The 14,055-nt window shown below is 43.7% G+C and overlaps 6 protein-coding genes across 6 annotated transcripts; 3 read left to right on the forward strand and 3 right to left on the reverse strand.

The window, feature by feature from the left end:
- Window positions 1-128: 128 nt before the first annotated feature.
- On the forward strand, window positions 129-1,702 carry Bfra_006248 (putative fad binding domain-containing protein; the record flags this gene model as incomplete). The annotated part of the gene is made up of 2 exons (XM_037336622.1): window positions 129-899; window positions 950-1,702. The coding sequence occupies 2 exons, from the start codon at window positions 129-131 to the stop codon at window positions 1,700-1,702; spliced, it is 1,524 nt and encodes a 507-aa protein (XP_037197988.1).
- Window positions 1,703-3,170: 1,468 nt separating this feature from the next.
- Window positions 3,171-5,264, forward strand: Bfra_006249 (putative mfs multidrug transporter protein; the record flags this gene model as incomplete). Its single annotated transcript, XM_037336623.1, has 3 exons — window positions 3,171-3,486; window positions 3,557-3,839; window positions 3,983-5,264. The coding sequence occupies 3 exons, from the start codon at window positions 3,171-3,173 to the stop codon at window positions 5,262-5,264; spliced, it is 1,881 nt and encodes a 626-aa protein (XP_037197989.1).
- A 175-nt stretch (window positions 5,265-5,439) lies between these two features.
- On the reverse strand, window positions 5,440-6,189 carry Bfra_006250 (putative gnat family protein; the record flags this gene model as incomplete). Its single annotated transcript, XM_037336624.1, has 1 exon — window positions 5,440-6,189. The coding sequence occupies one exon, from the start codon at window positions 6,187-6,189 to the stop codon at window positions 5,440-5,442; it is 750 nt and encodes a 249-aa protein (XP_037197990.1).
- A 1,344-nt stretch (window positions 6,190-7,533) lies between these two features.
- Window positions 7,534-8,974, forward strand: Bfra_006251 (uncharacterized protein; the record flags this gene model as incomplete). The annotated part of the gene is made up of 4 exons (XM_037336625.1): window positions 7,534-7,727; window positions 7,817-8,027; window positions 8,077-8,361; window positions 8,414-8,974. 4 exons carry the CDS (start codon window positions 7,534-7,536, stop codon window positions 8,972-8,974), a joined length of 1,251 nt encoding a protein of 416 aa, XP_037197991.1.
- Window positions 8,975-9,564: 590 nt separating this feature from the next.
- On the reverse strand, window positions 9,565-11,500 carry Bfra_006252ia (putative atp-dependent zn protease protein; the record flags this gene model as incomplete). Its single annotated transcript, XM_037336626.1, has 3 exons — window positions 9,565-10,490; window positions 10,673-11,352; window positions 11,418-11,500. The coding sequence occupies 3 exons, from the start codon at window positions 11,498-11,500 to the stop codon at window positions 9,565-9,567; spliced, it is 1,689 nt and encodes a 562-aa protein (XP_037197992.1).
- A 1,424-nt stretch (window positions 11,501-12,924) lies between these two features.
- Bfra_006253 (putative acyl- n-acyltransferase protein) lies at window positions 12,925-13,731 on the reverse strand (the record flags this gene model as incomplete). The annotated part of the gene is made up of 1 exon (XM_037336627.1): window positions 12,925-13,731. One exon carries the CDS (start codon window positions 13,729-13,731, stop codon window positions 12,925-12,927), a length of 807 nt encoding a protein of 268 aa, XP_037197993.1.
- Window positions 13,732-14,055: the final 324 nt, after the last annotated feature.

The following is a 14,055-nucleotide window of genomic DNA, read 5'->3' on the forward strand; positions in this document are numbered from 1 at the left end:
GTTTCGATAATTTAATTTACCGCTAAGGTTAGTTTTCTTCCAGAAGGTATGTAAATACACCTTTCCGTGCAATCATCATTGTTGGTCGATTGTCGATTGCTTGCCATTCTGGTAATTAAGTAAAAATTATGGCGGGAGCTATTCTTGGTCTCATTCTTAGTCCGCTATTTTTCGGCAACTGGGTTTCAGCCGACAACTTCAACCGCGATATTGCGAGCGATGTAGTTGGGTGCGCTACAGTTGAAGCCATCTTCCCGGACAAAGTCTTTTACTCCAATAGTACCACTTACCAGTACGAAAACAAGAATTTTTGGTCTCAGACGGAATATTTGAGCCCTGAATGTGTCTTCCGACCTACGACTGCTAGAGATGTTGCTGCCGCAGTTGCACTGTTGGGGACGGCAGAAGGAAAGTTTGCTGTAAGAGGCGGTGGCCATATGGCAATCAAGGGGTCGAACAATATTGACAACGGCGTATTGATGGTCATGTCAAACCTGACGACATTGTCGATATCTGATGATCATAGCACACTCTTTGTCGGGCCGTCTTATCGGTGGGTGGATGTGTATAATTATCTTCAGACCTACAATCGCGCTGTTCTTGGAGGTCGCATAGCTTCAGTCGGTGTACCAGGGCTCCTTCTTGCTGGTGGCGTAAACTTCTATGGAAACCAGCATGGATTCGCTGCTGATATGGTCATTGGGTATGAGGTGGTCCTGGCAAACGGCACGATTGTATACGCCACCTCCAGCTCGTACGCCGATCTCTTCTGGGCGTTGAAGGGAGGTAGCAGCAATTTTGGTATTGTTACAAGATTTGATTTGAGAACAGTCCCATCGGAAGGAATTTGGGCTGGTATATACACCGTTGCACAGGAGTATATCCCGGAATTTTATGCGGTAAGCATTTTCTTTCCCACCGTTTGATAGAGATATGCTAAGAAACAAAGGCCATTGCAAACTACTCCACGAACATCGTCGATCCACTTTCTCACATTGTTCCTGCAGTCATCGCTGTTGACTCAACCACCTCTGTTGGTGCCGTCATCGTCTTCTATGATAGCACTAATATCAGCTACCCTGCCTGTTTTGAGCCTTTTACTTCCATCCCGAGTATTAGTAACACTTTGGACTTTAAGACCCTCACAGAGTTCTCCCTCGAGACAAATGCCGCTGCAATATCCAATATTAATGACGTGTTCGTTGCGGGAACTATCGTGGGCAAAACATATGCCGAGCTTCTTCAAGGAATAAGAATCATCAACGACACATTTTATTCAGCGCTTCCAGAGCTGTATGATCAGCTACCGGCAGAGAACATTTCCATCATTGAGATTGACTGGCAACCAATAGGTTCGCTTTGGTTGAGTGCCTCAGAGGCAAATGGTGGTAATGCACTAGGCCTTGATTCTTCGAAAGGCACATATCTTTGTTACGCGGAAGTTGTAGAGTGGATCGGATCGTCTTATGATGAAATTGTTGCCGCTTGGGTCGAGAAAACAACTTATGCGATCAACAATGCTACGGAGGCGGCCGGACTATACGATCCTTTCAACTACATAGGCGATGCAACTGGATTTCAGAGCATTTTCCCTGGGTATGGAGCAACGAATGAGGCCAAGCTTTTGTCTATTTCGAGAAAATATGACCCAACCAGACTTTTCCAGACATTGATGCCAGGAGGTTATAAAATTGGAGTTTAGGGTTGGCCATTATGCTCAGGTGAACTTGTATATAGTGTTGCACAGAAGATGGCACAAAACGAAGGTATTTTTGATGCACGATGAGTCGTGTTTGTGTGAGTTGTCTCAGGTGCCACACTGGATGTTGAAAAACGGTGTAAAATATTCAGTAGTGCCTCAGGCATCAAAGCGAGCTCTTTTGCCGGATGACCACTAGCAAAGCCCTACAACAATCCAATTGTTCCATTTCAACGCAAAGAATTAAATATTTGAGATAATATTATAATTGAAATTTGTTCATGAATTTATTCAATATTGTTAACTGTTATAATTTTATTATCAATCGATTTATCGTATAATTTATTAGGGCAATTCGTTTTGGGCTCTTTTTTTTTCCTACATAGAGCTGATCCCGGATATTAGTCAGCCATAATACTACCACTCTGCGTTTATCTTTTCAGCTTCTATCCAACTACTCAGTAGTTATAAGTACAGCTATCGGAAGATGCAGTTATACTATTCTGAAATACCATTCTCAACACTCATCTGCCATCTCTCTCTCTTGATGAAAGCACCCTTCCTACATAAACATGCAAAGAGGTGTTCGGATTGTGAGTTCGGAGGCGTCATTAGAATCGATTGATATTTCCACTCTTACCTTCTCCGAGGTTGGTATCTAAATGCGTCTAGCAAGTCAATATCTTTGATATCATGAGTCTCTTCAAATTTGCATGGAACATCCTTTGCATGTATGGTGATGTGTGGTCTAGGACCCAAATCCATGGCAACTCTCATCTGTACTCTCGATTCCAGCTTCCTTTTCCATCACATACGATTTATCACAGAACATATAAACCATGAAACCCAAAGTATGGGTACGAGTTGGTATTGGGTAAGCCCAAGTTGGGTGTTCAAAACTTCATCGTCTAATTATAGCTATGGATAAAAGAAATCTATCACTGGCATTCTACGCCGCTTCAATGTCACCCTTACTCAAGAAATTGCATTGAGTTTATCCCACCTGCCCCCTCCAGATATCTTCAACTATGTGATGTATGCAGTCAGTATGTAATGGGGGCCAAGATTACCACCACTCAATCGCGTTATCAATAATATTTGCCGGCGAAATCTCGCATCATACCTGTATGCAGTCAAACTTCCGCGTTTGATGCAGAAAATTGATATAACCGTCGGCAGGTACATCTTCCGATCTGACGCACACATTGATATAAATGCATACATCTATATTCAGCCCCCACCCTCACCATGTCATTTCTACAACTCGATAAAAATTGAAATGCAACTTCATTGCATGCAAGTAAGGTATCGAAGTATTTTTGGTATCAATTCATTATCCATATAGCCATGAAGGCTCTACGGCGTAGAATCGACGATGTGCTAATGGAGGGCTGTGTCTGATTTAATGATACTTCAAGCCCCTTCCATTGTTATACTCTTCGTGAAACAATAATTATCAATCATATGCATCATGGATTTCAAGGACTCGCATACCATACTTTCAAGCAGTGTATTTGATGGATCAAGTAAACTCTCATCTGAGTCGACAGAAACTTTCCTAGGTCTAATTGAATCACCACCTTCTGTGATTACTTTTCCAAGACCGAACTCTATATTTCCATTGGAAAAGTATGTACCAGATGAGAAAGGCTCGAGAGAACAGCTGCTGCAACATGAAAGACGATTCAGCGGTTTACAGGTACCGTTGGTGCCAGGAAGTAAGACCATCTCGACTTGGAAATGGATCATAGTCTTCTGCGGATTATCTACAGGGGCGTTTCTAGCAGGTAAGATTCGCATATGTCGCTGTTGAAGTTCAAGGACCCTCATTGTTTGTTCCTAATTGACACAACTTAGGGCTCGATGCCACCATAGTCGCCGACGCACAGGGACCTATTCTTCAAAGTCTAGGAGAAATTGAAAAGGTTGCTTGGATTGGTGTGGCTGATCCACTTGGATCTGGTGCCACTATTCTACTTATCGGTTCTTGCTATGGTATTTTCCAGATCAAATACATGTACATGTTTAGTATGTTACTTTTTGAGGTAGGAAGTGCGATTTGTGGAGCTTCGAGTTCGATGAACGTTATGATAGTTGGACGGATTATGGTGGGTATTGGAGGTGCGGGAATTGACCTAGGGTAAGTTGTCTCTTCCATCTCTTTGGCTTTTTTGCTTGTTGTATGAAAAGTTCCTTTAATCGCTAAGAAAAATTGAGGATTGAAACACACTAAGGAGCTGGAGTGATTGACAGTCATGCTATATGTACTAACCATGTTGTTAGAGCTCTTAACTATCTATCTAAGTTCACACCTCCACGCACCAGACCCATCTACAACGCAATTCTTGGAATCTCCTTTGGACTCGGCAACATTCTTGGTCCAGTAATTGGCGGCGCTTTTGCGAACACTCCGGCTCTCGGGTGGCGTTGGTCTTTCTATATCAATCTTCCTCTCGCCGCAATCATGGCTCCCCTATTCCTCCTTCTTTTGCCGAAGCACAACCCTATGCCTTCCATCTCAATCTCACAAAAACTTAAAATCATTGATTTCCTCGGTTTCATCTTACATGTTATCGTATGGGCTTCTTTTCTCGTTGGGGTCACAATGGGCGGCTCAACTTGGTCCTGGTCATCCATTTCTTCCATCGCAGTCTGGACGCTCTTCGGCGTTTCTCTTTTCTGCTATATCATCCAACAATCTCTTTGCCTTCTTACTACTTCCTCCCATCGCATTTTCCCAGTTCATTTCCTCCGTTCTCGAACACTCATTCTTCTCTTTATCGCTACTGCTGCGACAATGACATCACTCGTCACACCTATCTTCTATATCCCCCTTCTTTATCAATTTGCGCATGGCTCTTCTCCTATGGTATCAGCACTCAATTTGATTCCTGCAATCGCAGCCTTCTTCATCGTCATTTTATGCACAGGTGTATTACTCCCGCGAATCGGCTACTACAAAGCAATTTACATTCTAGCCTCAGTCTTCATGATTGTCGGTGGAATATTCATGAGTCGAGTCACTATCAATACGTCCAACAGAACAGTATATCTTTATTCTATCCTGATAGGAATAGGAGTAGGAATGATCTTCCAAATAGCCTACGATATTGGCATGAGTAAAGTATCATCGATGGGTGCAGAGGATACCACAGCCACCGAAGAATTAGGCGGCGATGAACAAAAACTTATTGCGTATATAAATGTCGCACAAGTGGGCTGTGCGGGTATTGCACTTAGTATCGCGGGGTGCATATACCAAAACTTGGGAGTGAAGAAGCTTCAAGAAGTTTTTGGAGATGGGGTTCCGGTGGAGATTATCAGGGAAGCCCTGGGAGGGTTGAAGGGTGAGGGGTTGGGAGATATGGGAACTATCGATGAGGATAGCATGAAGAGCGCACTAGACGCAGTAGTGGCGACTGTAGGGAATGTTTATTGGCTGGTTGTTGCAGCGGGTGTGGTGTGTGCAATTTGTGGTCTGGGTATGAAGTGGGAAAGAGTAATTTTGGAGCCGGAATTGGAGGGAAATAGGAGATTTAGCGTCAATTATGAAGCTATCGTTTGAGATTATGGAGGACAATGTTCACTGTGGAATGTGGTCGATTCGGGTGGAAAGGGCTTGAATCTCATCTTCAACAATCTACTTTCAACGATGAACATGATTCGATAAGATGGCTTTATAATCTCAATGGGCTTTCCCATCTATGTAATCATAGCATTTAGTACTTCAATAGCACTGCTCAGTAGTCTCCATCCTTCTCAACACCCTCCGGCCACCAAATCATATGCCCGCCTCCATCTGCATGCTGCCTCCCAACTCTCGTATAAAAATCTCCTAGCATTTGGAACCCCAATTTTCTATACAACTTCTCGCCTTCAATACTAGCAGTCAATCCCGCGGGCACATTCTCTTTCCCCGCTCTCTCCAAAATATACTCCATTAACAATCTTCCGATGCCTTTTCCTTGGTACTCGGGAAGCACAACGATACTATTTACATGCCAGAGATTTTGTCTCCTTGGGAAAGCGTCCGGAGACCAATAACGCTCTTGATCCATCTTGATTGAGTGATTGAAAACGGCCCTGTTGGGTTTTGATGTAGCACGATCTGGTCGGAGGTAATTGTATATTCCGAACAGAACTGTCAAGATAGAGCTCAACATCCATCTCCCCGTTCTCTCTACGCCACTCCTCTCGTTTATAAACTTCTGGACCCCTGAATCTACACCTTTACGATTGTACATCCCATAGGCCAAGATAACATCAGGTGACTCCGGAGAACAGACTACTAGGGTCAGAGCCTGAGGGTTCAGATAGGATTTTGTGACGCCTTGCCCAACGGATATCTGTTGATCTCGTGGATATTGTTTCGCGTGCGGATCTAAAAATTCGCTTACGGGACTGGGACCATAGGCTGCGATGACGATGTGTGTCATCTGGGGGATATCGAAAAGGGTTGCGGGGCGGAGAATGAAGGGTTGAGAAGGCATTTTGGATGTGCGATTCTGGATTTCGACGGATGGATTATAAAATGCATAGAAATGATGGAAGAGGATTGATGGTAGTTTTGATGTTCACTCAAGCACTCGAAAACTCTTATTAGGCAACTATATATATATATATAGTGCAATCAATATATCACGCCGGATGACTGACACATTCAAAGTTAGTTACACCGAACTCCGATCTCCGAAAACTTGGATATACCGGAAAATACCTAAGTTCCAACGACTCTTATATTTGGAGATTGGATATTGATGTAAGCTTACTGCTTTACTCTCTAGGAACAAGTATCTTGCCGATGGTGTCGTGGGTGTTGCTCGTCTCACGATTGGACATGAAGTCGGAGTTTGGGACTCATCATGTGATTGCTGGATATGTAAGCACTAGTGGGATTTATAGGGAATGTCGACGACATTTTTAGGCAGATACTTGGCTGAAGGGAGATCTCAGTATTGTGGGATATATAGGAGATGCGTTTGGCTCATGGACTTCTTTCGAGGTCATAGCCTTACCAGGAGAGTACATCTTGTCGGTGGGCAGACCATGAACGTTAACTTTGACAAGACTGCTCAAACTGCAAGTAACACACCATCGACTCCGGCATAATCCTAGCTGTTTAAGTCGTAAATCGAGATAAGCCACTATCCTCTAGTCAAGGAGAGATACTTGTGTCGTTAGTCATACGACTCCTTATCAATATCTTCAACTCGTAGTCGCATTGGGAGTAGCTAGATACAGATAGTCAAAAGAGAGATTCCAGATTGATATTCTTGAGAATTTTTATGCTATTTCAATAGATACTACTGGAAAAATGTCATCGAGCAGAGAGAAAATCTCTGATGGAACTCTTCACCATTTAATCGAATACCGGGGGTTCGAAACTTCAGTTGAAACTTATCAGCCCTGGCGATGATCCTCCAAATTAGAGTGCAAAAGTGACTTCAATGCCGATATTGACATTTATTCTAGTGTAGAGCATTGTGGTAATATTATAAAGGCGTGCTACAAAAGTTGTCGAACGCTCACCTCTTAGCTTCCAGGTACGCGCTCGAATAACGTAGAGCCAAATTACTTTCTCACCCACAACCTCTTCGCTCTCGAATCTCCGACAACTCCAAATCCATGTTCTTTTACTTTCAATTCTTCTATGGTTCTTGATTTTAAAAGATTCTGGCCGCCTTTCTCTGAGCGACCAGGTGTCATCACTCGCGAGATCGGATAACAAGAGTCGGTGGCCATTCTTTCTTCGCCACTTTACCTCATTTTGATACAGCAGAGCAAAGATATCCGTTGGAGGGGTACTGTGTGAAGCAGACCTTTCTGCCTACGATATGTTTGTAACGTATGATATATCCTGGTATGACGAGGTTGACGAATCTGAGCCCGTTGGTTCCAAAATATACCCATTTAGCCCAGAATACACACGCGGAGCCTTCAAAATCGAGTATGAGAGATGCAAAGACTTTTATAAGTCCAGTGGTGTATCATTAAATTCTATTGAGTGGTTAGCACAATATGCGTTCTGGTATAAACACGGTAAGAGTCCATTCATTCCTTAGTTAGGTGTTGCTTGCTCTAACATTATGTAGAAAAATTTCATCGTGTGCCGTGAAGTGGTGGTATCCCACCATATAAAGGCGAAGAACCACATGCCGAGGGATTTGGCCCAGCAATTTGCATGTGGAAACCTGATGATTGGGCCTTTGACCCATCCTTTACTGATTATGAGGTGCAAGACTTAGGTTTCAGGAGATTCGACAGCCATGATATTGAGATACTCGAAGAGCTAGCAGTAGGGCTGGATGAAGATGGCGAGATAGTAAGAGTGAGTATTTGGGGCAACGATGAGATGCAAAAACGGCTCGGACAGAAAGACCTCTAAGTTGGAACATGTGCTCATGTGGACCAGATTAGCTAGTGGACGAAATGGCTGGGAGAATTTCGAAGTATACTTCACACACCTTGATGGCTTCGACCTGCGTTACAGAACATCCGTGGGTTTTCATTCAGTGAGAAATGATAACGACCTCCCGGATATTTTCCTCGAAGACTGGATCTTTATTAGGAATTGTTCTCCTATCAATACTGGTCTCTCGGCTGCTTGTGAGTTGGAACATAGCCAGCTCTCAGATCAAGGTCTTCGACTGCTATCTTCCGAAGTAAAATCTCACAGAATTCTCGAATGTCGATCACACACTTCTCTGGCTAAAGCAACAATCGACGAATTCAACGACAGAGATGAAACGCCACTTGAGTATGAAGGGCCAAGAGCAAAATCCTGCAGATGAAATTGATACTGGCACTTGGGATGCACCAGAGAACTTCCCTGAGCACTTGCAGAGTGCTTCAAAGTCCTCCCAGTCAGACCTCATCTCATACACACCTCCCAATCCAAGATCGCCGTGGAATACCGGACTAGGAACTGTACTTCTGGCGCCCGCTCCCGACACCCAACTTCTCGGCTTCGAAACCACCAAACTCCGAATATCTTCGCACACCCAACAACCCCTCAAAAGCAACCGCTGCCACGAGCTCTCCAACCTCGAACAGCTATCCCAAGCTCGCATTCTCATTTTCGGTCCCTGCCGTGCTCAAGACGGAAGAGTCTCAGATATCGCATTAGTCTTCATTCAAGGGTCGCCATATGCTCGTCATCAAGCGGTTAAAGTTCTTACTGCTTTTCAAGCCAATTCGGAGAAGGGATCGATGGAGTCGAATGTCAATTTTATGTTTCTGGTACCGAGTCACTCGAGGAGGAGGAAGGTCAAGTGAGGATGGTGAGTTTTGAGGAAGTCTTGTTGGGGTATTTAAGAGGGGTAAATCTGCGGGAACGCATCAATTGTCGTTCTTGGTAATATAAATTGATTTTTGTACGAGTAATTTCTGCCGCGATGGTACGATGTATTGATGAGAGGGGCTAAGTTTATTGGGAGGACAAGTAAAGAGTGTACGAGTATGACAATTTCTCATGAACCCATCCGTTGCTACCAGTTGACACATCTGGAGTAAAGAGCATAAGGAGATGGTCTTTTGAACGATTTATATGAATAAAATGAGACTGTATGATTGGAGAAAAGAGGGTATAAGTCTCGACTCTTACTTACTTGCTGAGCTCATCCACGATTAGATAAAATAAAAACACTTACAATTGTCTTCACCAAGTCAACAAGAAACTTGCTCACGCACGCGCCTCGATTTCAAAATATTTCCGTTGACTACACAAATCTTTAAGCGAATGTGCCAATCTCTACCGCCAAAAATAAAAGTTGATCCCGAATTCCCATTTCATTTTCGAAAAACAACACACCCCAATCTCACTCCCACCCCACCACTTCACTATGCTCTCAAGGCTCAAAATCCAATCAACACATACCCATCCCCGCCCTCGCCCTCGCCATCCCTATGGGCATAGCACCGCCCATCCCAATCGGACTAGGAACCTTCTCCCCTCCCATGAGTTCATCCGTGTTATCCATTTCCTCTACCAGCATCTTCGCTTGAAACATAAGCGCTTTGAGAAAAATGTTATCTGTGAGATGCTCAGGAATATCCACACTTGGGAGAGTCTTCTGAGGCTTGGTCTGCTCAGCTGTGTGCTCGGTGTCATTAGAAGGTTGAGGATCGCGAAGAACATCTTCCATGCTATCGTCTTTCTCGACTACTACACCATCATCCGTATGCGTGGATGTAGAAGCAGTCGTATAACTCTCACCCTGATCTTTGTCCTCAGCACCATCATCATGCGCTTCCGTAGCACTCCTCGCAATACTCAACAGCGTAACAATAAACAGCTCTTTCAAATAAGCAAAACTGAATCCCTCCGTCATCTTCGCAACAAGCGAACACAGTTCCTCTCCAAACTCCACCATATCCCCTCCATCCTTTCCCAACTTTCCCCTCCAAAATTCCACATACGCTCTCCGCTCTTCTTCATTCGGAACCCTAAAACAGTACTTACGATCAAATCTGCTCGGTCTCTTACTAATACTCGAATCCAGTTTTCCCAAATGATTCGTACTGCCGATCATGAGGATGCCATCATTGGATTCTAGTCCATCTACTTCATTTAAGAAATAAGATCTTGTTTTCTCGGTGACGAGAGAATCGAGATCTTCGAAGATGAGGAGGCAGGGTGCCATTTTGCGGGCTTTTTGAAAGATGGTTGAGATGGCCCATTTTGGGCCGTGACATTCACCGTCGAAGGATTTGACGTAGAGGGATGGAATAGGGGAAGGACGAGAGGAGAGAGTTGACATGAGGGCTTTGATAGAGATGGTTTTGCCATTTCCTGGAGGTGGGTGTTAGCGAGGAGGAAAATGGGAGAAATAATTTAAGGGATATAAGAGAGAAAAGACTCAAAGGAAGATACATAGAGAAAATATATGTATTTGGATCGGGGAAATATAAATGGACACCGTTTCCAATGAAGTGCGTGTCCATGATTTAGTAGAGGATCCTGAAAATTCTTACCTGGTACACCATGCAAAATGATTCCACGTTTCCAAGGCACAGCAAGCTTCTTATACAAAGCCTGATTATCGAAGAAGCCCTCCACATCAGCAATAAGATTGATTTTCATTCTTTTATTGAGAATAACTTCGTCCCACGAGGAGCCCTGAACAGATTCGTAAAGGTTCTTGTCTTTAACCCATTCTTGACTATCGAAGACGTAGATTTCTTCGTGGAGTTCAACGGTCCAGGCACTGGCGGCTAGAATCAAAGCATTTATGCTCTCAGCGGAGGGGTCTTCTTCTTTATCTGTAAGGATAAACTGTAACTTCAAAGTGCCGAACCCCGCTGGATGATCATACTGTGCTTGATAAACAATGTATTCCATTTTCTCCCAGACATAAGCCCACCTGCCGAATTTAACATGTTCAACGACCGTCTTCGGTTTATTAGCAAGACGAGATCCTGGTGCGTGGTATGTTTGGACGGTGCAATTAGCAATTTCATCACTGCGTTCATTTTTTGCGAAACCGGCATCAGCGTAACCCATGAGGTCACATTTATCGGGATTGGTCTGCATAACATGGTAATCTGGATAGTTTTTCTTGAGATTTTCAATGAATGTCAATGGAACGGATGTAGCCTGAGCACCATGCTGGACCTTCCAGCCCTCGAAGACTTCTGCGTGGTTACCGGCGAACCTATTGCTTGTTAGCTCATCAATCGTCTCCAATTTGAACTCTGTAGAGGAAGCACTTTGACTAACATGATTAATTGGGATGCTACGAAATGACTTGCAGCTTTTTGAGAATAGTAAAAGTAAAGAAACTCGGAGGGTGAAAGAAGCATGTAGGATTATATACCCCCACCAAACTTCCCCTCACAAGGCTGCGCCGCCGAGCACGTTACTTTTTGATTCACTCAAGGCAGCACTTCTACATATTTCCACGAAACCAGTAAGCAATCCTCACAGCCTATCAACTTGCCAGACACCCGCACTTCGCCGCGACTACGCAGATAAACAATGCGAGTTACCTCACCGTGTTTGAGAAACTGCACGAAAATACGTAAAAACATGCGTCCTGGGCGTGAGGATAATGACAAACAAGACAACTTCAAACGAGCGCGTCATTTAATATACATTTAGCTTGCAGCTTTCATATGGCATAGGGATATTGAGACCCCAAGGATTCACTTATTTCCTCAACAATATGCTGTTTCAATAAACTGTGGCTGACGTATATCAATTGGACCATCCTTCAATGCTCGTCGTATCCAGTGAGCAGTAGATTGTGTGTATCATTTCCTGAGCTGCGGACAGTGTAACATCGAATGCAATATGTGAGTAGGAGCCACGCAATCTTGAATGCAAAATCCTTAATCTGATATTAGTACCATTTCTAGGAACTAGTCGCCCGCAAGAATTGACATGTTTGGATCCAGTATCTTTCTCTCATCAGGCACTGTGATCCTAAATGACTACCCTCTCTGTGTTTTTTTCGTCCAAATGATATTGAAGGCGGCGATTGTTTTTGGATTACTCTTTGAAGTTCTGTAGGAACTCAGAAATTGAAGAGGAAACCGGCTTCATAACGTATTGTTTGCCTTCTCAGCTATAATCATTGCACTGATCCAGTCGCGATCCCGATGAAAATTGGAGAAATAAGTAAGTATTATTGAACCTACCCAGCAAGATGAATATCAAGACCCAATTTCCTAAATAGGTGTTCATAAATAGTCTTAGAACCGGTTAGCGCACATAATCACGCCCGAAGCGACTAACGTCGGTTAAAAACATTCTCGCAGCTTCGAGTACACGAAAGTGCTGTCATATTAGAACCCATGGTTATAATCAAGTGAGCGGAAGTAATTGCGAGTAATAAGGATTTGAGGAATAAAATCTGATCGATAGCAACCCAATAAGCTTCAACAAGTTTTCAAGAGACGGTGTTGCACAATAATTGAGGTTGAAGATCTGGAGACAACTATGTCTGGCGATGATAGTGCATCGATATTTTAGTGCATACTGAGCTTCATATTGAAGAATAATAGAAAGTAAATTGCAAGTCCAAGAAGCGATTGTTATTTGGAATTATAATATTCAACGTTGAAAACCACCACCATCATTTATCATTAAAATCATTAATCGTGTTTTTTTTTATCAAACCATCAACCGGGTATCTCTCGTATGACAAACCCTCCCAACATATCCCATTTTCGACATTTCTCCTCTGACTTTGAAGAGAAAGAGGTTCCTATCGCAGTACAGCTGCTTATATCGTAGGTGCAATGCTAACCGTCTTCACTCTTTGGAACATTCCAACATGCTTGATTCCTTCTTCATCCCACGTCCCCATCTTCTCATCAATCTTAAATCCCCATTTAGCCCAAGCTGGCGCAACCTGTTCCTGTGCGTGAACACACATCAAACCTTTCCACACCGGTATTTCTTCTGTGCTTGAAGCTCCAACATTTTCCATTCCCATTGTGGCAACAGATGGATTGAAGAATGTAGGGTTCTGTTGCGCCCACGACATAGCTGCGCCTGCTAGTAATTTGGAGATGCCAGCACCCCTGCAATCTTTGATGACTGCAATTCTACCCAGTTTTATATATGGTTCGACTCCGTCGTGATATGTAGTTGCTCGATCGACAATGTAAGGAGGTGGAATTGTGCCATCAGGAATCGGAGCCGTTTCAAGCGCATCAGCATGATAGCTTGAACCTGGTTCAGGATGTGGGGGATGTGGAAATGGTACCAGGCGAATTGTGCCAATGGGTTGAGATGTAGTCCTACTTTTCTTTCTCTGTAATATATTTCCATCATCATCCGTGACTTCAGGATCGGTTGTTTCGTTCACTGACGCATAAATGACCCAGTGGCAAGCTCGAGGGTCATCGGAATCGAACTCGTTTTCGAGGGGAACCCCTTGCTCTTGGACGAAGACAGCTTCTCGAACTTCCATGGCGTCCAGGAAGGTTTTGGGAATGTGATCGGGTTGCTCTGATGCGGGAAGTTTGCGATCATAGCCATCAAGGTTTGTTGGGCCTAAGAACTGGATGAAAGGAGTTGCAGACATTGTGATGCGGGAAGAGTAATAGTTCTCGTTGGTAGTTGTGTGAATGTGTAGTTTTGTGGGTGTTAAAGATTTGTGGCCGAGTAGCAAATGACAATTTGAAGAAGATCAAGAGGACTGATTATCGAGCAAATCTATTTCCGTGCTTGTAATGCACCGTTTATATCAGAGCCTAAAAATATGCACAATGATGTCTAGTGTGACTTGTGGCTTCATATGACTGTCATAGGATTATGGAAGGACAGGAGATAGACATTTGGATGATTGACTTGTAGACCGGTCCGGTGGTTGAGAGGTTGAGAGACAGTACAGGTCGCAGAGAAAGAA

Source organism: Botrytis fragariae, assembly GCF_013461495.1.
Source record: "Botrytis fragariae strain BVB16 chromosome Unknown tig00000000, whole genome shotgun sequence".
NCBI lineage: Eukaryota > Fungi > Ascomycota > Leotiomycetes > Helotiales > Sclerotiniaceae > Botrytis > Botrytis fragariae.